This window comes from Seriola dumerili, unplaced genomic scaffold, assembly GCF_002260705.1.
Source record: "Seriola dumerili isolate Sdu_G_001 unplaced genomic scaffold, Sdu_1.0 BDQW01000088.1, whole genome shotgun sequence".
Taxonomy (NCBI): domain Eukaryota; kingdom Metazoa; phylum Chordata; class Actinopteri; order Carangiformes; family Carangidae; genus Seriola; species Seriola dumerili.
Genome location: NW_019174343.1, coordinates 5,083,288 through 5,104,989, shown reverse-complemented (window position 1 = coordinate 5,104,989; position 21,702 = coordinate 5,083,288). Strand labels below are relative to the sequence as shown.

At 40.4% G+C, this 21,702-nt stretch overlaps 1 protein-coding gene across 3 annotated transcripts; it reads left to right on the top strand.

Annotated features, from left to right (window-relative positions):
* The first annotated feature begins 454 nt into the window (after positions 1-454).
* Positions 455-14,321, top strand: LOC111221945 (bridging integrator 2-like). 3 transcript variants are annotated; one of them, XM_022745541.1, is made up of 12 exons: positions 455-868; positions 2,047-2,127; positions 3,168-3,222; positions 3,685-3,779; positions 5,417-5,512; positions 5,627-5,734; positions 5,840-5,925; positions 7,492-7,567; positions 7,745-7,827; positions 7,939-8,701; positions 10,238-10,330; positions 11,745-14,321. In XM_022745541.1, exons 1-12 carry the CDS (start codon positions 776-778, stop codon positions 11,856-11,858), a joined length of 1,743 nt encoding a protein of 580 aa, XP_022601262.1. In that variant the 5' UTR covers positions 455-775; the 3' UTR covers positions 11,859-14,321. The 3 variants fall into 3 exon arrangements, with proteins under 3 accessions (XP_022601262.1, XP_022601263.1, XP_022601264.1); XM_022745542.1 differs by having other exon boundaries at positions 776-868; positions 7,942-8,701; XM_022745543.1 differs by having other exon boundaries at positions 776-868; positions 11,748-14,321.
* Positions 14,322-21,702: the final 7,381 nt, after the last annotated feature.

Here is a 21,702-nt window from a genome sequence, read left to right as displayed (position 1 = left end):
TTAGTGAAGTCACACATTGGGGTGGAACTGTTAGTCATGTCAGTGTTATGAGAAGCAGATGTGTCAACAGAGAAAAACTCAGCAAACAGGTCAGCTCAGCTCAATGATATCACTATCAGAGTGAAGAAATTGGCTGATCAGAGAGGGTAGAGAAGTTAATGTCAGATAAGATACTGATTTAAATGAAGTGATGCATATATTCGACACTAAGCTGACAACAGTTGAGAGCCTATGGCTGACATACAAACCTGTATATGTCATTTAACAACTCAAATAAACTGAGTTTTTGAGGCACACGTGAAAGCAGCATCTCGGCCACTACCGCTAACACGCGTCTCCCCTGCTTACGTCACGTTGCTGAATTCAGGTACGCATCATCAGAGAAACGCAATCTTCGCTCATAGTTTACAGGTGAGTGCCGTTGGACGACTTCCAGCTCTACCGGGTGGCAGAGCGGAGGGAGCGGGGTGCAGCTCCACCACAGCGCGGCTCACGTCTGCTCTACAGACCGGGACACGCACAAACGCTTCTCAGTAACCCCTTCAACAAGTCTGAACAAGAGCAGACTCCTGCTCATGATGACGTGAAGGACCTCGGTCTCAGCTGGGTTGATCAAAGCCTGTGTGTGTGTGTGTGTTCGTGTCTTGACATTTGCTCCACCTCCTTCGCCCTGAGCTGAAGTCGCAGTTGAGTCGCAGTGAGGCAGTTTCTCAAGAGGAAGCAGACGGGAGGTGGGCTACAGTCAGAGAGAGGAGAAGCACAGCGAAGAGTGACGATGGCTGACAACAAGATGGGCCCAAACCTACAGGCTGGAGCCGGATTCCTCGCCAAGCGGGTCCAGAAGTCCCTGAATCGAGCTCAGGAGAAGGTGAGCCAGGGAAAACAACTTTGTAAAAAAAAAAAGATTGTAAACTACATGCACTGTCATCAGTTTGGTAAGACACGAGACAGTCTGATTCGAGCTTGTTTTAAACAACCAGGTTTGTTTTGTGGAGCCATAAATTTAATAACTGTAACATTAACCAGACTTTTTCTTAGCATGAATACACAGTTTGTTTAGAAGGGGGTGTAGTTGGTAGTGCACTACAAATACTCCCAAACTGGGACAAGAAGGATCCAAAGAGTTTCAGAGTTAAAAATAGTTTAATTATTTATCTTAGAAGAAGTTGGAAAATAAGAGTGGCTGTTTTGCTCATAAACATGTTGTTGTGTCACTGTTGGTACCTTCCCAATCTGAGGTACCGTTATCTCGGTCTGTACAGCCATGACTCAAAATGAATTGCTCCAGGGCGAGAGGATCAAATCATGCCAAGTCTAACTGGATAAGAACCAGTGAGAGTGACCATGAGGGGAAAGAGAAACCACACGCTCCAGGCCTTGCCCTCTGTGCGTTATAAACTACATATTTGAAGGATCACCAGACTCTTGGCCTGATGCATTAATAAAACAGTAGCTGGACTGTCCCCTGTCAGAGCACCACGGTGTTGTTAAGAGCTGTGCAGCTGTGTGTGGACACAAAAGCTGCCACTTCCTGACTGTGCACTTCCTCTCGCTTGTTGAGCCTTTCTCACTCAGTTTGCGGTTGACATGTTTGATTTCGCTGCTCCACCTAAAAACAGAAACTGCAACGTCTGGCTGGAGTTACCCTGAAGTTCCAAGATCGAAGCCTATTTTAGGGATTCAGGGTTTTTTTTTTTTTTTTTTTTTAAGATCTCAGAAATTTGGGAGGATAGACATAATGAGAGCTGCTTGGTAGCAGATTTAAAGCTAAAGGTCACGAAATGTGTCATTCAGTCTTTCAAACACCTGCATGCAGTGGACTGTGAAGCGCCCTGTAATCATTAGCCACATGTAGGTGAGCCATAGCAGTATGTGGTTTATGATGCATTACTCTGTCATGATTAACAGTGAGATATCAGCCATATATCTGGACTGATAAATAAATCATCCGGGCCAGCCTGTTGCCCTCGCTCCAGTGATCACTGATGCTAGAAACCCCTCGTCTGTCTAATGTTGAAACTTTCTCACCGTGCTGTCCTTTCTCAGGTCCTTCAGAAACTGGGCAAAACCATGGAGACCAAGGACGAGCAGTTTGAGCTTTGCTTCCAGAACCTCAACAAACAACAGGTACTTCACATGGTAGTCCTTCGCCATTCACTCCGAGGCCAAAATAAAAGTCATGTTCAGTCTGCTTTTAATGTTAAACAGCTCATTTCCAGTTAAATTGATTACTGCTAACTCTAAGAGAGTTTTTTTTTTTTGTTTTTTGTTTTTGCATTGAGATGCCAACCCACAAGTTCAGTCAGCTTACCCTCGAAAACAGGAAACACTTCAAACAAGCTGAAAGTCTCTTATTTTCTCACTGATTCTCTCATTGATCTCTCCTCTAGATATCTGATATCACTAACATTACTATTCACATCCTTATGAACTTATGATTTGACCCATTTTTGGTCTTTGAAAGGATTTGAAGCAACACTATGGAACTTCTGACAGAGGAAAACTCACAATGTTTTTCTTTACGAATTAAAAGTTGAATTTAAAAGCAGTAAAATGCACCCTTACTCAGTGTAATACACTCAGAGGTTTGGCTGTTACAGCCTTACTTGGTCTGGTATGACCATTAGCCTTCATGCTAATATTAGCAAACTTTAGATTAATATTGCTGTATGATAGAAATGACCAAATCTTTATGGCTCTTTTCTACTTCTTCTACTGTTGTTTCAGTATTCCTCACTTGTGGCCACAATACGCTGTGAGGCAAACGTTACAGGTTCACTTTAAAGTTGGTCAAGGCTCATTCAGTGTCTAAGGCAACAACCATAGGGCACATATTTGGAGAGAAACCGATGAGGAGCAACAGGAAGGAAGTCTTACACAATGCTGCTTTCACTTCACCACTACATACTACCACAAAAAAAAAGTTTTTTTATTGTAATTTAATTTAAACTCCATGTTGTGGTCGGGTTGTATTGTACTCTGATTATATGCAGCTCGACACAAAAAGTTAGACTGCAAACGAAAGTGGTCTGCAGTTAAAACAGAAACACACGGATTTCATTTCTTTAGGTTTTTAAGGAAACGAGTGGCAGAGATCCATAGTGAAACTCTTACTTGGGGTGTTGCTGAATTTAACTTTAATCTTCTTCTTTTGCTTCTGCACACAGATGGATGGAGGCAGGTTGTTTAAAGATGTCAAAGCTTACTACACGGCAGTGAAAGGTGGGTTTTTGCAGCATCCACAGACACACATGACAGCGCTAACAGAGCACCACTCTCTGCTCAGGAGAGTAAGTTAATAATAGGGAAGTGAATTTCTTCTATTCATAGCTCTTGTGTCTCGACTTTTGCAATTCTGTCTGCGTTGCCATGTTGCACAAAAACAAATAAAATCCTGCATTGGAAAAACAGCAGACGCAGCAGAGCATATGTGATCCGTGTGCAAGGAACCGTTGAGTTCCTGGTGTTGTGTCAGCTCCTGCTCCTGCATTGTGAGCTGCACTCAGGAAACCAGTGTTGTTGTGACCTTCTTGGGTGTAACGGTCCCACAAACCCCTTTAAAACAATACCACCACAATGCTCTGTGTGCTGCTGATGCCAATGATAAGCTGATCCATGTGGAGTCATGATGACATTATAACATTTTATTTTAGCTGCTACAGTTTCCTGCGCTTTTCCCCACAGCTGTGCACGAGACGTCCAAGCGGCTGTCCCAGACGTTGCGAGACATCTACGAATCGGACTGGAACGGGGTGGAGGACCTTGCCGTCATTACAGAGGTAAGTTCATGATGTGTGAATATGCGGTGTAACAGTAATCTTAGAGCCAGATAATCTGATAGAAATCACTTGATTTCAGCAGGAACAAGTTTCATCTAAATTAACATGGAAACATGTATTTGGAAATTATTCTGAAGCTTTCAGTTTTTTCACCTGCTGTTATGTTGGAGCCTTATGCTAAAATTAAAAAAAATCGGTCTGCACTCCTTTCCCCATAACGACAAAGTAAAAACAGTCTCGTCTCGTCGTCTCCCGCTTCTCCGGATCCGGGTTGCGGGGGCAGCAGCCTCAGCAGAGAGGTCCAGACGGCCCTCTCCCCAGAAATTGAAAAACTGAAATCTCACATTGACACAAGTATTCAGACCCTTTGCTATGACTCTTGATAGATAGATTCCTCCCATTTCTCTTGATCATCTTTGAGATCTTTCTATGTCTTGATTGGAGTCCACCTGTGGTAAAGTCAGCGGATTGGACATGATTTGGAAAGACACACACCCGTCTAAGGTCTCGCAGCTGATAATATATCAGAGCAAAAACCGAGGAGGAGTAAGGAGCTGCTGCGGAGCTCAGAGACAGGATTGTGTGGGGAAGGACACAAGAAAACATTTCTGCTGCTCTGAAGCTTCCTCAAGAGCACAGTGGGCTCCATCATTCCCAAATGGAAGATGTTTGGAACAACCAGGACTCTTCCTAGAGCTGAGCGCACACCCCAAACTGAGCAGTCAGTGAAGGGCCTTGGTAAAAGAGCTGACTAAGAACCTGATGGTCACACTGGCTGAGCTCCAGAGATCCTGTGTGGTGATGGGAGAAACTTCCAGACAGACAACCAAGTCTGAAGATCATGCCTTGTTTCCTACAGACTTGATATTTAGAATTGAGACCAAACGGTTAATTCTTGGTTTCATCAGACCAGAGAAAACTCCAAGCAGCTTTCATGTGTCAGTTGCTGTGGAGAGGCCGCAGAGCCATGAGGCCTGGATCAGTGGATCAGTGGAGTGCTGCAGTGATGGTTGTTGTTCTGAAAGAGCCAAATAGAAAAAAAAAAAACAAAAAACATGTTGTTGCAGGATCTTGTTTCTGTATTTAGAATGAAAACAAGATGGAGACAGAGAGGAAAGTGAGAGGAGCCTCCTGACAGGAATGTTGTTCCACATACTAGTAAACAGTTTCAATTCAAATTTGAATATGTCAGAAATGTATTAGATATTGAATTTGTTTTGTTAAACATCATATATTAAACATATTAAACAGCGCATTGTATTTGTTCTAACTTTTCCATCACTCTTTGATAATACTTGAGCATAATTTAGCTGCTAATCAAGTTTCTGTGACGATAAGTAAAATACAGAATAGAAGAGACAATTTTATGTTAAATCAAAATGAGGCCAATGGTAAATATTATGAAATATTTATATTTGGCTCTTCTATTATGGACAGTGTTTCCTCCACTACAGTAAAGTTAATAGATGTAGTGACTCAGGAGGATCATAATCCATCTGCTGAGGTTGGTTACTACATATCGTTAGTTTGTGGAACAGTCCTTTGCTGGAACAGTGTTAGCGCCCTGGTTAAAGCTGTGTAGCAGTTAAAAGGACTCGGGACAGTGGCACTGATGTAACACCGACTGTGTCTCTCAGAGTGAAGACTTGCTGTGGAACGACTATGAAGAGAAAATGAGTGACCAGATTGTCCGAACAATGGAGAACTACACGAGCCAGTTCCCTGAGGTCAAGGTAACATGAGGCTTTTAAACCCGAGGCAGTTACTGCACACGAAATCTCTCTGATCTTTGACACCGGCAGAGGTCGTCACGCTCACTTAGTAGAAAACCGATATCTGTTTTTCAGGAACGAGTCGCTAAACGCGGTCGCAAGCTGGTGGACTACGACTCGGCACGTCACCACCTGGAGGCGCTGCACAGTGCCAAGAAAAAGGACGACGCCAAAATCGCAAAGGTAGCGTATATATTACATTACACACAGCACAGAAATCCACAGTGTTGGCTGATAAATACTTATATTTTTTGTTTTTTTTTTAACGACTTTCAAATCCTCTGACAGGCAGAAGAGGAGTTTAACAAAGCCCAGAATGTCTTTGAAGAAATAAATAAAGAGCTGAGAGAGGAGCTGCCTGTTCTCTATCAGAGGTACGTTTGCAATGTCGGATCATGACATGACAAGATGAGTAAAGGGAGAACATCTTTGTAGGAATAAACAGGTTAAAAGCTCATGTGCAGGTGTCTTGAACTTAATGTGTGTGGAGATGAGCAAATAAGCAATTAAAGTGGTATTATAAAAAATGTCAGAGTTTCAGCTTTTTCAAATATTTTGCTTCAGGTGTCAGTTATCAAATGAGAGTAAATCTGAAATCACACAGACACATTATTTACTGTAACATTTCATGTTTAATTTATGGCAAAACATAGGTTTTCACACCTTTTCCCTTTTTATTTTTATTCTTGTGGGTGGCGTTAAAGCCTGTGTTCGATAAAATGAAGAGAGAAAGAGATGTGGGCATGACATGCAACAAAGACCTGTGAACCTGCTTCCTGTCACTTTTCTCAGTGTCATTGGTATTGAAAGACAGAAGTCTGTCTGAAAAGACTGCAGACCTGGATGTTCTCATCTTTGCTGTATATCTGGATCAGAAGGATCCTAGGTGTGATTTTAATCAAAAACCAACTCAAACTGCAAGAATAATATGGGAATTGAATGCAAAATAGAACACGACAGATAAATTGGCCAATCTGAGCTTATTGCAGATACAGTCTATCTCTACCTGTGTATGTGTCAGCCTATAAGTGACAAGACATTGCAGTGCAGAAATGCCATTATATATTTATAATTCTAAACAGTGTCTTTATTATATAGCTTGTCCACCAGAGAGCACTCACAAGTTTCATTGTTCACTGTTAAAAGTCCCACTCAGTGTGTTTCTTAGTCACAGTTCTTTTAGGTCCTGTTCAGACAGGAGCGTGCTGACATGCAGCGCGAGTGATTCACTGACAAGTGCACAGCTCTAAGCACGTCAGGTCACACCTGGTATTAAAACTTCACGTGTGTTTCTAGTGACCACTTGTGATTGGATTCCACTTCCCCGCTCCATGTGCAAATAAAAACGTATGTATTGTTGTTTCTAGCCAGTCCAACAAAGTGTGTGTGTGTGTGTGGCAAGGAGGAATTGAATGAATCATTACACAGCTCTATAATGAAATGAAAGTTTTTACCCTTCTGAAAAGTTAAACACACCGCTGAAAGAATGTGGCCACATGTGGTGCAGATCAGCTCTGAATGTGGTCTGAGTGATCGGATCTCAAATGCATCCTCCATGCATCTTGGGTGTGTTCACACCTGAACTCAGAGCTTACCACTTGTGATTGAATCATCTGATACGGATGTGAATGCCGGCTCTGAACAGGGCCTTACATAACAAATCTAAAGGATCCATATGAAGATTGTAATTTGTTACGGGTTTATCTTTGTTTATTATTGGCTGATAAATTGTTGTTGACCTCAACTATCCAGTATTGTCGTGGCTATAGAACAAAACATGATTATGTTCTTCAGATCTGATGTGTAAATGTGCATCATAGTGTTTCCCACTGGCAGGACTCTTATCTACGATGTGGCTGCTCTTGAAATGTTGAACTTGACAAGTAACTTCCTGAAGAACGCCACGTAGATAAACTGAGCTGTTGTCTCTGTCTCTGTAGCCGTATAGGTTGCTACGTGACCGTGTTCCAAAACGTATCAAACCTGAGAGACGTCTTCTACAAGGAAATGAGTGTGGTAAGAGATTGACACAAATCCATTTTTTTCATCACTCTCACACGAGTAATTTGAAGTGTTTGATGGTTTAAAGACAGCCATGACAACTGTTACTATGACTACAGTTTTACATAAGATTTAATGAGGTATTTGTGTCGCAATTTGAATTGTTTGTTTATGTCGCGCTTTGTTTTGCAGCTTAACCGGGAGCTCTACAATGTGATGAAGAAACTGGAGACTCAACACTCTGGGAAAGCTTTCATCATCAAGGGTCTGAACAGGTAAGGAATTGTGTTTCCTCATCTGTGGTTACAGTGTTCCCAACATACATACCTAATGATGCCTGTCTGCCATTTTCCTTCAGTAAAAATAACATGCACTTTTTCTTAAAGTAGCACGTCAACCAAATCAAAGAAGAGGAAGTCGCTGGTTATCTCCAACCCCATCCCCTGCAATACTGCGTTCCCAGCTGACCATGTCTCCATCCACGCCTCCACCCAAAACGGTAAAGACGCTGCACCTTCTTCCCCTGTCCAGCGAACTCAAAGCATCTCTGAAGAAACCAACCCACCAGAGGAGAGCAGCGTCTCATCCAAAGATGTCAACTCGTCAGACTCGGATCTCAGCTCCAGCGGCATCAACACGCCCAAGAGGCAGTCGGTGTGTGACAATGAGAACAGCGACAGGAGCACAGGGGGTCAAAGTCCAGAGGACGCAGAGGAGGAGCCAGCGGCGGCTGAAGTTGATGCTGAAGTTGATGCTGAAGCTGATGCTGATGCTGATGCTGATGCTGATGCTGCAGCTGAAGCTGAAGCTGAAGTTGAAGCTGAAGCAGCACTTGCTACAAAACAGTCGGATGACTCCGGGGTGGGAGTTGCAAAGTCAGAAGCAGCAAGTCAGGAAGTGTCCAATCCCTCTGACTCTGCAGAGAGCGATGCCCCACACAGTCCGGAGCAGGAGGCTGTGAGTGATCCTACATCAGAGGAGGTCGAGCCCAAACCTGCACCAGTTCCTGCTCCTCGCCTGTCCTTCCACTCCACAGACGCATGCCCCCTCCTCCCTGCTGAGGAGCAGGAGGAGACAAAAGAAGCACCAGTCAACCAGGAGACAGGAGATGACTCCAGTTCCCACAGTCCACCTGGCTTCCTATACAAGGTACCCAACTATGTTTTTAAAGTGGCTATAATCAATATTTTTTATAATAACAGTGTGTCAAATGATAATGTGAAACAGTTCGTGATGAACCTACGGACAGTTATCAGCTGAATCTGCAGCTGTCCTCGGCTTTATGGAGCTTTGTAGTAAGTTTCAGCTCATTGTTTCATTGTCTGGGCCACAGCTATAATTTTCACTGCTCTAATAGCAGGCGGCTGTTTTCTACGGTGGCCCTGAGAGCTCAAGCACTGCAACTTAAAAGACATGCAAACAGCCAAAACGCAATTAGATTCAGAAAACGTCTTCATCAGTTTCACAACACACGTGCTGCAAAATGCTCACAACACAATGGCAGTAATTCCAGGGGACACTAAAAAGTGATGAACCTGGCTGGGACGCACTTGTTGTTCAATGCTTTGTGACTTTTGAAGTTAAAAACAAGTGCGTCCCAGCCAGGTTCATTACTTTAAAAAAAAAACAAAAAAAAAACAGTTATTTTTGTTCATTTTTTTCCCTTTTATTCTAATGGCATAAGTGAGAGGGAGAGACACGGAAGTCAGGGGGGGGGGGGGGGGGGTGACCTGTCGCAAAGGGCCAGTGGTTGGACTTGAACCCGGGCCGCTGCAGTTAGGACCTTCATGGTATGCACTCTGCCAGGTGAGCCACCGGGATGCCCCCTGTTCACTTTTTTTTTTTTTTTTTTGTGTGTCCGCTGGAAACAAGTCAGTCGTGTTGTCAAACTGATGATGATGTTTTCTGAATGTGCATGTGTGTTGTTAGGTTGCAGAGTGCTGAGCCCTTAGGGCCAGGGTAGTTTTCAAAGAAAAAGCTCCAGCAACCCGCTGTACACTACCAGCAGACAGACACAGCTACAGACCAGCTATAAACATAGTGGAGCATTTAGCAGCTAAAGAGGCCACACATTAGTGTAAATAATCTTATGAACTGAAAAGATGATATGTCAGTGTTGTGTTTCCACTTCCTCTACGTGGCCAAAATATCTGTCTCTTTTTTTGCACACAGTGGTGTGGTATGTTTGAACCAGGACATTGAACTTTGAGTTCAAGTTTTGGTTCACCGGATTATTAAAAAGAAACTCATTTCCTATCCCCATCCATTTCCTAGCTCCAGTGGTATCGAGCCATGTAGATAACGTCTGTTTGATTTGTCAGGGTTTTTAGATTTGTGCCTCTGCTCCAACACAGAGGAGGTGGATGGAATTTTCTCTTGTGGTTGCTTATGGCATTTAAAAAAAAACATTTAAAAGACTTTGCTGTGAAAAGACTTTATCGGAAGTGTATAGACCAGTTGCTGTTGAATTTCTTGAATGTTATTGGTCAAATCTGTGAGCAAGACAAACTAATTCCATTTAACCTTCATTTTATTTGGTTGGATGAAAATCTCCAAACCTAGATTTTTTTTATTTTTTAATTTAATAATTTGGGTGAACTGACATTTAAAAGTGAAACTACATCCGTGTAAATTGCCATTTTCAGTATTAAGTTTGCATTGGTGTATCCCATGTTTTTACACCAGGGGGTGGCACTGGAGAGTCATGCAGCGTCTGAAGACGGCCTGCTGCAGTTTGAACAGGGAGATGTCATCCTGGTGCTTGCTGACACTCGAGAGGTTTGTGTGTGTTCTTCTAAAGCATATCTCACTTCCTGTGGTTCTTCAGAGATAGAAAAGATAGAAAGAGCCAGATTTCCTGTGAAGCCCGTTCCCTCCTTCTGCCCGTGGAGCTTTCTCTGAACCTGAACCTGGATATGTTGTTTAGTCCAGTACATTGTGGTGATTTTTTTTTTTTTTTTTTTTGAGCATCCTGCTGGTAACATACTTTTCATCACAGCTTCATTTCTTTTTCTTGTTGAGTGATATTTTTTTTCCTGTGGGCAACTAGTTCAGCTGATGTCACAGTGGAAAATTTCCACTGTAGATGAAATGGATCTGAAGCAGAAAATGTTTCAAATTAAAATATTCTTTCTAAACAACAGGGGCTCCATTCACAAAACATCCTAAGGCTGAAAGTAGCTTCCGTTTCCGTAACTTCAAGACTCCTGTCAAGTTCTGTTTTTGGTCTAATAGTATTTCACAAATCATTTGCACCAAAACCAGCACCACCTAAGTTGTTAGAAGTTAGAGGCAGTAGAGAGGATCTGTGAGTCACTGAGACCTGCTCACAACCAGTCAAATGCTGCAGGTAACGTCCCCTATTGTGTCAGTGTTAATTCATTAAGTGAACATTAAATAGTCACCAAATAAATAAATAAATAGATAAATAAAGCCGGTTTCTTGGCCATTGTCTGTACATTGTGTGCTAAATGTAGAACTACCTCATTAAAGGGTGACTTAAGTCAAAGAACAAGTCAATATTTTTCTTTTTCATATGAAGTTCATAATGAAATTTATAAAATATCTAAAATATTTAATTAAAGCTATCCTAATTTAAATAAATGTGATTAATGTTTTTAATGTTAGGTTCATTTAATTTTGAAGTTAATTTTACACTTTTTAAATATCATTTCATTCTAAGTTTTTATTTTTTATTTAATTCAAAGTGTGATTTGATCTAGTATAATTCTAATTGATTTTCTAATTTGCAATTGAACTAAATTTAGTTTAACATTTGAATTAAATTCACATATAACTTTATTAAATTTTTTATTTATTTACAATTAGATTTCATTTTCTAATTCAATTCAGTCTTATGTAATTCAGTCATTCAGTCCATTTACACACTATGTTTTAATTAATATTTTATTTCACAAGTCCGCTCCCTCCGTTTGTCTGTGGACCTTTCTCTGAACCTGGATATGTTGTTTAGGTCAGTACACTCTGGGGATTTCTTGTTTTCTCTTTTTGTGCATCCTGCTGACATACTTTTCATCCCAGCATAGCACTTTTACTTTCTTTTTCTTTTTGAGTGAATATTTTGAAATGGTAAGATAAGACACTTTGTTTTAAGTTTAAGTTATTGTAAGTGTCCAATCAGAGGGTTGGTTTACTTCCTTAAGGTCTGACACGTGTTTAATGTCTCTTGCAGCAGGACGGCCTGGTGAAGGGGATCAGGGAGGAGAGCTGGAACCAGCACATGGATCTAGAAAAGCACTCTGGGATCTTCTCGGAAAAACTCATCCAGCCTGTCGAGGTGGAGTGAGGCAATAGTCACTCCTCAAAGTTTCTTCCTCCTCTGAACAGTTATGATGAGTCACACACACACACACACACACACACACACACACACACTGACACACACTCTCTCACACACACACACCCACCCACCCACTCACAGAGGGAGTGAACCCATATGTTTTGGGTGCAGAAACTGAACAAACAGATGAGCACAAGTCCCACGTGGTTACTCACATGCTATGATGTTGTATCCTGTGGAACAACAGTGACTGAGCTGCAGAACATTTTGTATGAGATGTTTGGAAAAGTTACAGTATTTTGCTCTTTTTGTATTTTCAATGTCTTTCTATACAACACTGTGAAACAAAAAACTTTTTATAATGACGCTTTAATCTTTAAACTTGCCAATAAAGTTCTAAGTAGAAGAGAAGAGGGTGTTGTCCTGGTATGAAATTTCCAGTATTGTGCCATTTATTCAGATTATCTGTGAACTCCCACTCTAAGAGAAGTGGATATCATTCAGTAAATAGGATTTGCATTTTGTAAATAAAGGAAATTGTTGCTGCAAGACCGCAGATAAACAGCGTAAGCTTGAGAAAGGACCACAATGATTCAGCAGAATGGAATGTGAAAATATTGTCAAGACCTGGAAAGGGAGACATGTTGACTGATTGACTGTGAGAAGTTTATGGAGTCTGTCCTGTATAAAAACCTACTGAGCTGGGGGTCACTTCCCCAGTTTGCCAGTTCTGCCTTGTGGACATGAGAAACTGAAGTGAGTTTCTGCATATCCCCTGACTATACACAATAATACTGTAGCCAGCTGGCTAACTAGCTAATACTAAAAGGGGGGATTAAAGGATAGCTACATGTAACTGCAGCGACGGGGATGCTCAGTAACATGGGTGTTTCAAGGGTTTTCACACAGATCTCTGTGGTTTGGTGATTGGATTTAGACCTTTTTATATACAGTTTACAGTTTAGACTTGAGTTTGCTGTGGTGAACAGCTGGGGGCTGTCAAGAGTAAAGAAATTAGCTGCAATTTTCATGTATCCAAAGGAATGACACAAGGCAGGACCACATATTTAGTCTGAAAAACAAGACTATAAAGAGACAATTACCATTCCTGTGGTGCTTTACACTCACACAAACAGTGCGCAGATTATTAGCACAATTATGATCATTAAGAAAAGTGATGGAGCATTCCTGTACCTCAAAGAGAAATGACATGAGTTGTGTGTTAAAGGAAATTCTGCCACTTATATTTAAATTTGACTATGTTTTATGCTTTAACTACCAAAACCAAGCTTTTGTGAACAAGATATCTGGGTATTATAATTTTTAAGTCTATTTGTGCGCTGCTAACTAATACATTTAAGAGTTTGGCTGTACTTTGGCACAGCATCTCTCTGTACTATATGCTAACAGTAGCATACTAACATGCTCACATTGTGTCCAAAATAACATCTGAATTCTAAGTATGTAAATGTATCCACTAGTGCAGTAGTGTCCATGGCATAGACACTGCTACTGTCCCACAATGTAACATGCCACATTCTTTAGATGTGAAAATTAACTGTCGATGCAAAGTAACAATGATTAGTATGTGTCTGACATTTCAGTTGGTCACTGCTCAGTATAGAGTAAGCTATCGAGTGTCTGTTATATAGGGAGTAGTGAGAGAGTGAATGAGAGAATTATTTTGGACAATGCTAACATGGATGCTAATGTTAAGGAGGTATAACTTTTACCATCTTCACCATCATTGTTTAGCATGTTAGCATTGCTAATATTTGCCAGTTACTACATAAAGCCAAAGCTAATCTAATCTACCAAGTATTTAGTCTTTAACCTGCTGAACAAATTTAAAAAATTTGACCTGATGATGACACTAGATGAAAAGTTAAGGGATCAGCCACAGCAGGTAACATCATGCAACACAGGCAGTGTGTCCTGGCCATTAGGGGGACATGAGTGTCAGAAACAAAATCTCATGGCAACCAATACTTGTCAAGACATTTTACTCAAAACCACAAATGTGAACCTCATGGTATCACTGCACCAAATTTCATATCAGTCCATTCAGTAGTTGTTTTAGATATTTTACAGTCTGGACCAAGATTGACAAACCAACATGGTCATCACTAGAGCCATGCAGCTACCAAGGCTAAAAACTGGTCATCTGACATAAAACTAGGCGTGCTCCTCTGGTCTGTTCAATAGATGGGTCAGACTGACACTTTTATTACCCACAGAGCACAGACATACAGAACCTACTGTGAAAAGAGCACTGGGAAGAGGTTTTCACGTGGTGTGGTTCACTTGGGTATGTTGATGCCTATGGGTATTGCAGAAGGGGCAAGGAAAGTTGTTTGCTGATTAAACAAACATTTTTCAAAACAGTTGATAACAACATAAATATTGTGTAAATATGATGTTCATGCAAGGGTGCTGATTTTATATTTTTATATATTATATATATTTTTGTAGAGCACTTTAAGGACTTTGCGTCTTAAATTTTAAATGTTGAGTGTCAAAGTTCATCCATCTTCATAAACATCTACAATTCCATGACCACTGGTTTCCATCTGTTAATGAAGATCATGAGCTATGATTGAAAGCTTTATAAAACTGAAATAGATTTTCAGGTAAGATTGCTTTTATTAACTGCTATTTAAAATACATTGAACCTCAACTTTTCCACACAGATTGAAACATAATTTTTCACTGAAGGATGCAATAAAAAATTTGAAGGAAGTGAGGTGAAGGTGGCTTCGTACCAATGCTCTTCATCTAACTCATGAAGTCAGGTGGCCAACGGGCCAAACTTCTGCAATGTGGGACCAGTGCTTGCCAAGATGAATTACAAGGTACGCAGTAACTTGAATGCAATAGCTGAAGTTAATGGCTTGGAGTGAGGAACAAATGTTGGAACAAAAGCGTGCCTGGAGTGTCCTCTGATCCAGATGAGAATGTACTGCTGCAGAGCCTCTAGTATTGTAGTAAAACTCATTCTACGCCATTCCTGCTAAATGAAGTCACCACAGTGACACAGGGACTTAGTGTAATACTGGGCTGACTTGGATTAGACTCCTCCTTACCCCTGTTTCCTGGAAGAAGAACATGAGATCAGTTTAAGTAGCAATGTTAGTTGTTTCTTGATGATTCTCTTATGAAACAACATCTGGATATGAAATTGTTTACAACTTACACGGCCTCTGATTTACAGCTGTTGCTTTTACCAGTGAAAACATGTTCCATCTCTGAAACATTTTCCTGAACAGAAGACTAAAATATTTACCATAGTGAATAAACTTTTAACTCACAGGAAGCCCTCTCAGATTTAAGCTCTCAAATTTCATTGGCACGTGTAATTATATTACATGTTTTTATAGATCATACTCCATCCTCATCTTCCTCAACAAAAATTGATATTCTTGGTTTCAGGCAACCTGTTGGAATACACACTGAAAGATGAGGATACAGGCAACCAAACACAAGTCTCCCCTTTTGATAGAAATCCAACAGTAACTGAGTTTCTGTTATTAATAGAGCTGCTCCATCACTGAGAGGTTAATATTGAAAGGTAATATTCACAGTGGACAACTCTGGGCTCCGCTCCAATATGAATATAATGCATTATTACTTGTCGTTTTCTCAATGAAGGGCCTCTGTCTGGGCGAGAACATCACTCTTTTTTTCTTCCCTGCCGGCCTCGTGCTTCCCTGCTTGTTTGCAGTGTGAGTTTTTCCTTGTGGTTTCTCTGTGGAATAGGCGTGTAGGTTATACAGGGCAACTGCTGTATTAGCTCTGGTCCATAAAGAAGCAGTATTGTGTTGACAAGGCAGATGATAGATAAACTTGGATAAAGTCCCCGGGAGACCTCTGGGGTTTCAACCACTGCTTGGTAATGTTCCTCTCCCCGCAATTCACTCTGGATTCGGTTGATAAAAATGAGATGCTGGACGATAATGAGAACCAATCTGAACATTTACAAGTGCATACAGCTCTGAACCTGATTCATAAATATCATATGTTTTGGGTGGCATATTCTCCTGTTTGTAGCCTACATATAGATAGTTCATCTACTGCTCTCTATGTATGGATTCTGATTTAACTCACATTTTGAATGTCTACATAGATCATACACTTGCACTGAGACAGCGAAAAAGATTGCAGACTAAAACTAAAACTAAAACACTAAAACCATAAATGAACACACCTTACCCTCTGTGGGAAAAGAAGAGGGGAACTCTTTAAGCTTTATTTCTTCCTGTAACATTATTCTTTTTCCTCTCCCCCCCTCTAGTCAGGAAGATGAGAGGTCAGGGAGAGGTCAGAGGTCAGGCTCAGACACGAAAAAAAAAAATGTCTCTGGAGCTGGTTGTGGGTTAGCATGTTGCTCAATGACATTTCAGCAGGGTGGATGCTTGTTGACACAGGAAGTCCTTCAGCTGAAGGACAGTCCTCCAAACCACAACACAGCCTTTCTGCCTGTTGTGCATGCATTCTGCTTTCTTTAAAGACTATCAGCTCACACACATCTCTTCGAGGTGTAAATCTTCTTAATGAAAATGAATATAAAGGATCTTAAAAACTACATTAATGTCATTATTATTATTATGCCACTTAAGGGGCAGAGCACAACAAGCTGTAATCACAACATTGACATATTGTCGCCATTTTGAGTTGTCATGGCTAATGGGATAACAAACAGATCCCTAAATACATCCAGCAGACACAAACCAAGATTAGCAATCATTTGGAATCACGTTTGTCCAAGTTATTCATTTCCTTTTTTGCTCTGTCCTGGGCCCCATCAACCACTGAGAACAATATCTGGCACATTAGCTAAGTGTTGTACTATGTTCACTAGTTAGACGCTAACTTTGTCTATCTTTCACTTATTGCTGAACAAGTAGCATACACAGGGTTTACCCGCTGCTGGAAACAAAACTGATGTGAATATTGAGACTGAGCCAAGCAGAAACATTGCAGCCATGAAACTCCAAAAATTCTTTTACTTTACTTTAGGCCTACACATAGTCTTTTGAGATACTGTTAATTATAAGAATATTGATTATTTCAACCATAAAGTCCCTCATTTGTGCTTGTTTCTTCATCCATGTTGCCACTGGAAAGACCCACTGTAGCACATGCACCAGTGTTTAAAGCTACAAATGCTAGTTGATATATGGAAGATTAGCAGGAGATAGAGAGTTGCATGAAATTCTAACAGATTACAACTTGATGTGCACCTCTCAAGTATTTTGTGACCTCAAGTCTACTTTACATCTGCTTGCACAACACTTTGGCCTAGTGTCCTTTCAGTCATCCACATAAAGGACAATCAGACATTCATTCTGAAGAAACATAGTTGCATAAAGTCATGTCAGAGTCATATGGGCGTCTGATCTTCCTGTGTGAGTGATGTTAGGATTTGCAAATACCTTAAAGGTGGCTTTAGCAAATACTCAGCAAAAACCCCCCAAAACTCCCACACTAGCAGCCATGTTGTTGTTTTAATTGTGGTAATTCTGTGGCTTCCTGTGTGTGTGTAGGTGGCCTGGCGCATGCGTGTGTGTGTGTGTGTGTGTGTATGGGCAGGGAAGAGTGCTCTTTCCTCCATCTTTCAGTTTCCGAGACAACATGCAGACACTCCAAGTAGGTGTGTGTTATGTCTCTTATCACCTTCACTCTGACATAATGGAGACTAGCCTGTGTTTCTGTGGGTGCGTGAGTGTGTGTGTGGGGGTTGGGGGGAGGGTTATTTTGGCTGTGAAAAGACATAAATAAAATCCCCCACATGGCTGGCAAGTTGACCAGTGGAAAATGAAACCTTTTAAAATTTACAAGCATCCACATAGCAAAATAATTGCAGAAATGCTGAAATAGGTGTTCCAGCATGCTTCTTTTCTCAGGCTTTTCCAATTAGCCTGCAGATGTAACTGATGTAAGCACAGGAGGGCTGTGAGCTTTTGCAGTTTCAGCATGCTCCTTTCAGCTAGGTATATGCTCTTTTTCCACAGTCTTGAGCCAAATCAGTAAAGGTCACCCGTTTTCACTTTCTTCCCTGCTTTCCCACTGTTTCCCACTTTTTTCTTTGAAACTAAAGTAAAAAAAAAAAAAAAAAAAACACTGAAGGAGGGAGTCCATGCATGAGACAGTATATCACTCCTTCTCAAGGGTTTCAAGTCTGATTGATCTTTCTTTAATGTGATAATTTACTTTGGTTTGTGAGCCAATGTTCACACTGAAGTAAAATTGGAAAGCCAACACAACACAGACTTCATCCTCAGCTCTATGATATTACAGGTGTCAAAGCTTCCTCTGAGGTGAGGCTCCATTCCCAATTGTTAACCCTAAATCCTACCAAAATAAAAATGTTTATGCTTTATTTGGACCAAGGAACAAGTAGGAATTTAGATATTTGCACATCTGGGAGACAAAGAGCAATATCAGCATTTGTACGGAGTCATGTTTGTGGTCACCTGACAAATTTAAGTTCAATAATCACACTCCTTGTAGCACTGTTTTGGTCTCCACCAACTCCTAAGGGAAATATCAGGCTCCTCTTTGTTGTTTATCCGTCTGCTGTTTGGTGCTGGGCAGGTAGCATACACTAATTTGAAAGTTGTAGGAAAACCAAAACAATGAGCTGAAAAGAGCTAAAATGATCCACTGAGCTGGAGGGAACTGTAAAGTTGGCTGTTAATTTTCTGTGGGTGATTGACAAGTGATCCCTTTCACATTACACATAGTCATTTAGTCCATGGTTAATATAAAAATATTGATTAATGCAGCTTTAACTGTCGTGTTGCTGGCCAGCAGTACAGTAAGAGATATGAAAAAAAACAACACAAAATAAATATAATCACATAATATGTGGAAAAACAAAAAAGATTACAATATATTCATGGAGGATTTTTTTCTTTTTCATGTTTTGCCTTTATTTGACAATCACAGTTTAGAGGGACTGTAAACATGAAGAGAGAGGGGGGTGGGGTGGGGTATGAGAGCCAACAAAAGTCCCCAGGCCAGAATCAAACTGTGGCAGTTGCAGTCATTTGGTATGGACCATTAGGTGATCAGGAAGCCCCAGTTATAATCAGTTATCATGATTTTAAAGATCTCATAAGTAAATGATATTGCACAATGTGCACAATGAAAAAACACATTTCTTCTCAGGGACAGACTCACACACAACTTGGGTGAGGAAAAACTGAATGTAAACACCACTGTCAAGTGAAAATACCTAGGTGCCTAGCTGCTAAATGCTCCCTAACTTAGCTAGTAGCTAATTTGTCTGTCTGCCATTTGGTGCCGCTCAGGTAACATGGAATTTATCAAAGATTTTCTTTTGAAAGTCGCTGTCTGCTGCTGGAAACAAGGTCAATGAGAGCAGTGAGAGCAGACTAAAGCAGTGAAGTTAGGGACCATAAAACCCAAGCATTGAGCGTAAAGATGTTAAAACACTCAGTAGAGCTGAAGTGATCTCTGTGGGTTTGTAACTATGAGCAGCACCTGTCACACAGTCATTTGAACAACTGTTTTCTAAATTATGCCATGTTTTTTCTTTTTTTCTTTCTTTTTTCTTTTTTTTAGAATAATGGTTTTCTTATCCTAAGTGCAAAATGTTTAGTTTGCTAGTAGCTAGCTAGTATAATTTTGCAGCTTATGTTTAGGGACCAACTCACATATTTTCCATAGGCTTTTGAATACACCAGCAGGAAAGAGTTTTCAAAAGGCTGCTCTTTTTCATGTAAATTAAACAGCTATGAGGAAAAAATGTCTATGGTTAATGTCTATGAAGGTATATTTTCTATACAACAATGTGGCTTCCTGTGCAAGAGAGAAAAAACCTTTACACCTCTCTTTAGAGGAGCACTATAATATACTGCCCCATAGCATAAATACACTGCTGGTTTTCATCAATACAAAATTCTCAAGTCTGACAAACAATAACAAAGCAGTGTCAGTTTTCCAGTGTTTAACATCATGATATACAGTATTACCCCACAACTAGACTTCTGACTTGCTGTATTTGCTCTACAAGCTAGTTTACAGCATTACGTTATAAAAATATGACTTTACTGTAAGTGAGTGCAGCTGTAGACCTCTTAAAAACTGGGTCTATATTACAAAGTTTTGCAGAAGTGTTGTTAAATGTTGCAGTTCATGCTTGTTGCCAATAGAGGTCTTGATTTCTTGAATACAACCCCAGGCAATCTTCATATACTGGTAACTTCTTTCCCTGAGTTGTACCAGGTCTTTGTCTCAAAAGTCTGACACCAACTGTAATTTTAACCATCTATAACCTGAAGCTTTTGATGGTTGGACACAGAGAAGATGAGTTATTTAAGAATTTATTATAGGGTTGAATTAGTTAGATTTTACAGTGAGCTGTGGGGCTGAAATCAACCTCTGTGCTGTGGATTATAACTTATAAAAGTTAAACTTATAAATAAAAAAGTAAAAAATATGAAGACTTGTCCATGAAAATTTATTGAAAACATTTCTGTTCAAACCTCTTCATGAAATAAACTCCTGGATAAAGTAACAACCAGCATCCAGGACATTGCAACATCAGCTGGCATGTGTTAGGCCTACTTTATGAGGGGAACCAACTGTTGTACAATCAGCTTCTGCAGGGCACAGTGTACTTCCTCTGTGCCATGTCAAAATCTGTTTTTACACAGTGAAAACTTTCTTTGTCCAAGTTCTGTTGCCTTTGGCAGGTAACACATCGTGACTCTGAGTTCTTCAAATTCAGGACCCTCTTTTCCTATACGCTACACACACACACACACACACACACACACACACACACACACACACACACACACACACACACACACAGGAGAAAACCTACAAATAATCACGTGCTGTCATGGCAAACTGACAGGCAGTATGTTTAGCTCCAACAGACTGATGAGAGACAGGGCTGCAGATGGATGTCTGTGGGTTTTCCAGGTTTAGTCACACTGAATTCTGTCTTGACATGTAGAGTATGTCAAAGCAAAACAACAACTTTTTATGACCGTAAGCATAAAAGTGACCCCGGGTAATACAGGTAAAGACTTCATTTGTACCCAGGTGGTTTCTGTCAGGGTACCCACAGTTCTGCTGCTTCCATTTGTTGCCAAACAGCAACGACAAAGATGAGAGAAGACGTTGATTTTCACAAGTAATTTGAATTTAGTGTTTGGAAATGTTGTCTGTGCTGCAAAAGGGAATAAACCTTCACACCTTTGTTTATGTTTAACATCATGATATAAAATATTACCTCATTACTACACTGCTTGCACCAGACCTATTAAAAAGTGGGTGTATACTACAAACTTCTACAGAAGTCTTGTTAAAAGTTTTCACATGACATGTTGCAGTTTATACTTATTGTCAATAGAGGTCATAGATTGCTTGAATACATCCCCAGGCAATTTTCATGCACTGCATAGTAACTTCTGTCCCTGTGTTGCACCAATTATTGTCTCAAAGCCTGACACCAACTGTAATTTTAACTATCTATGAAATTTGGTGAACTTAACTCTCTTTGTTTTACATTACTAGAATCCAGACTTTGGATAAAATGTTCAAGTTTCGTTCAGTTAACTCACATTTTTAAAGCAGGGAAACAATTGGAACCACCTTACATGGCATTATTGTCTTCAGTGGGATTCATCACAGTTGTTTAATACGGATCATGACATGTAGCAAGTTATACACAATTATTCAGGAAGATCAAAGTCTGACCTAGTTTCAAATCTTGTCTGGGAAGTCCTGAGTCAATTCAATTCAATTCAATTCAATTCAACTCAATTGACATTATTTGTCCCCAGGGCACAATTTAAAAGGCCCATTGAACAAA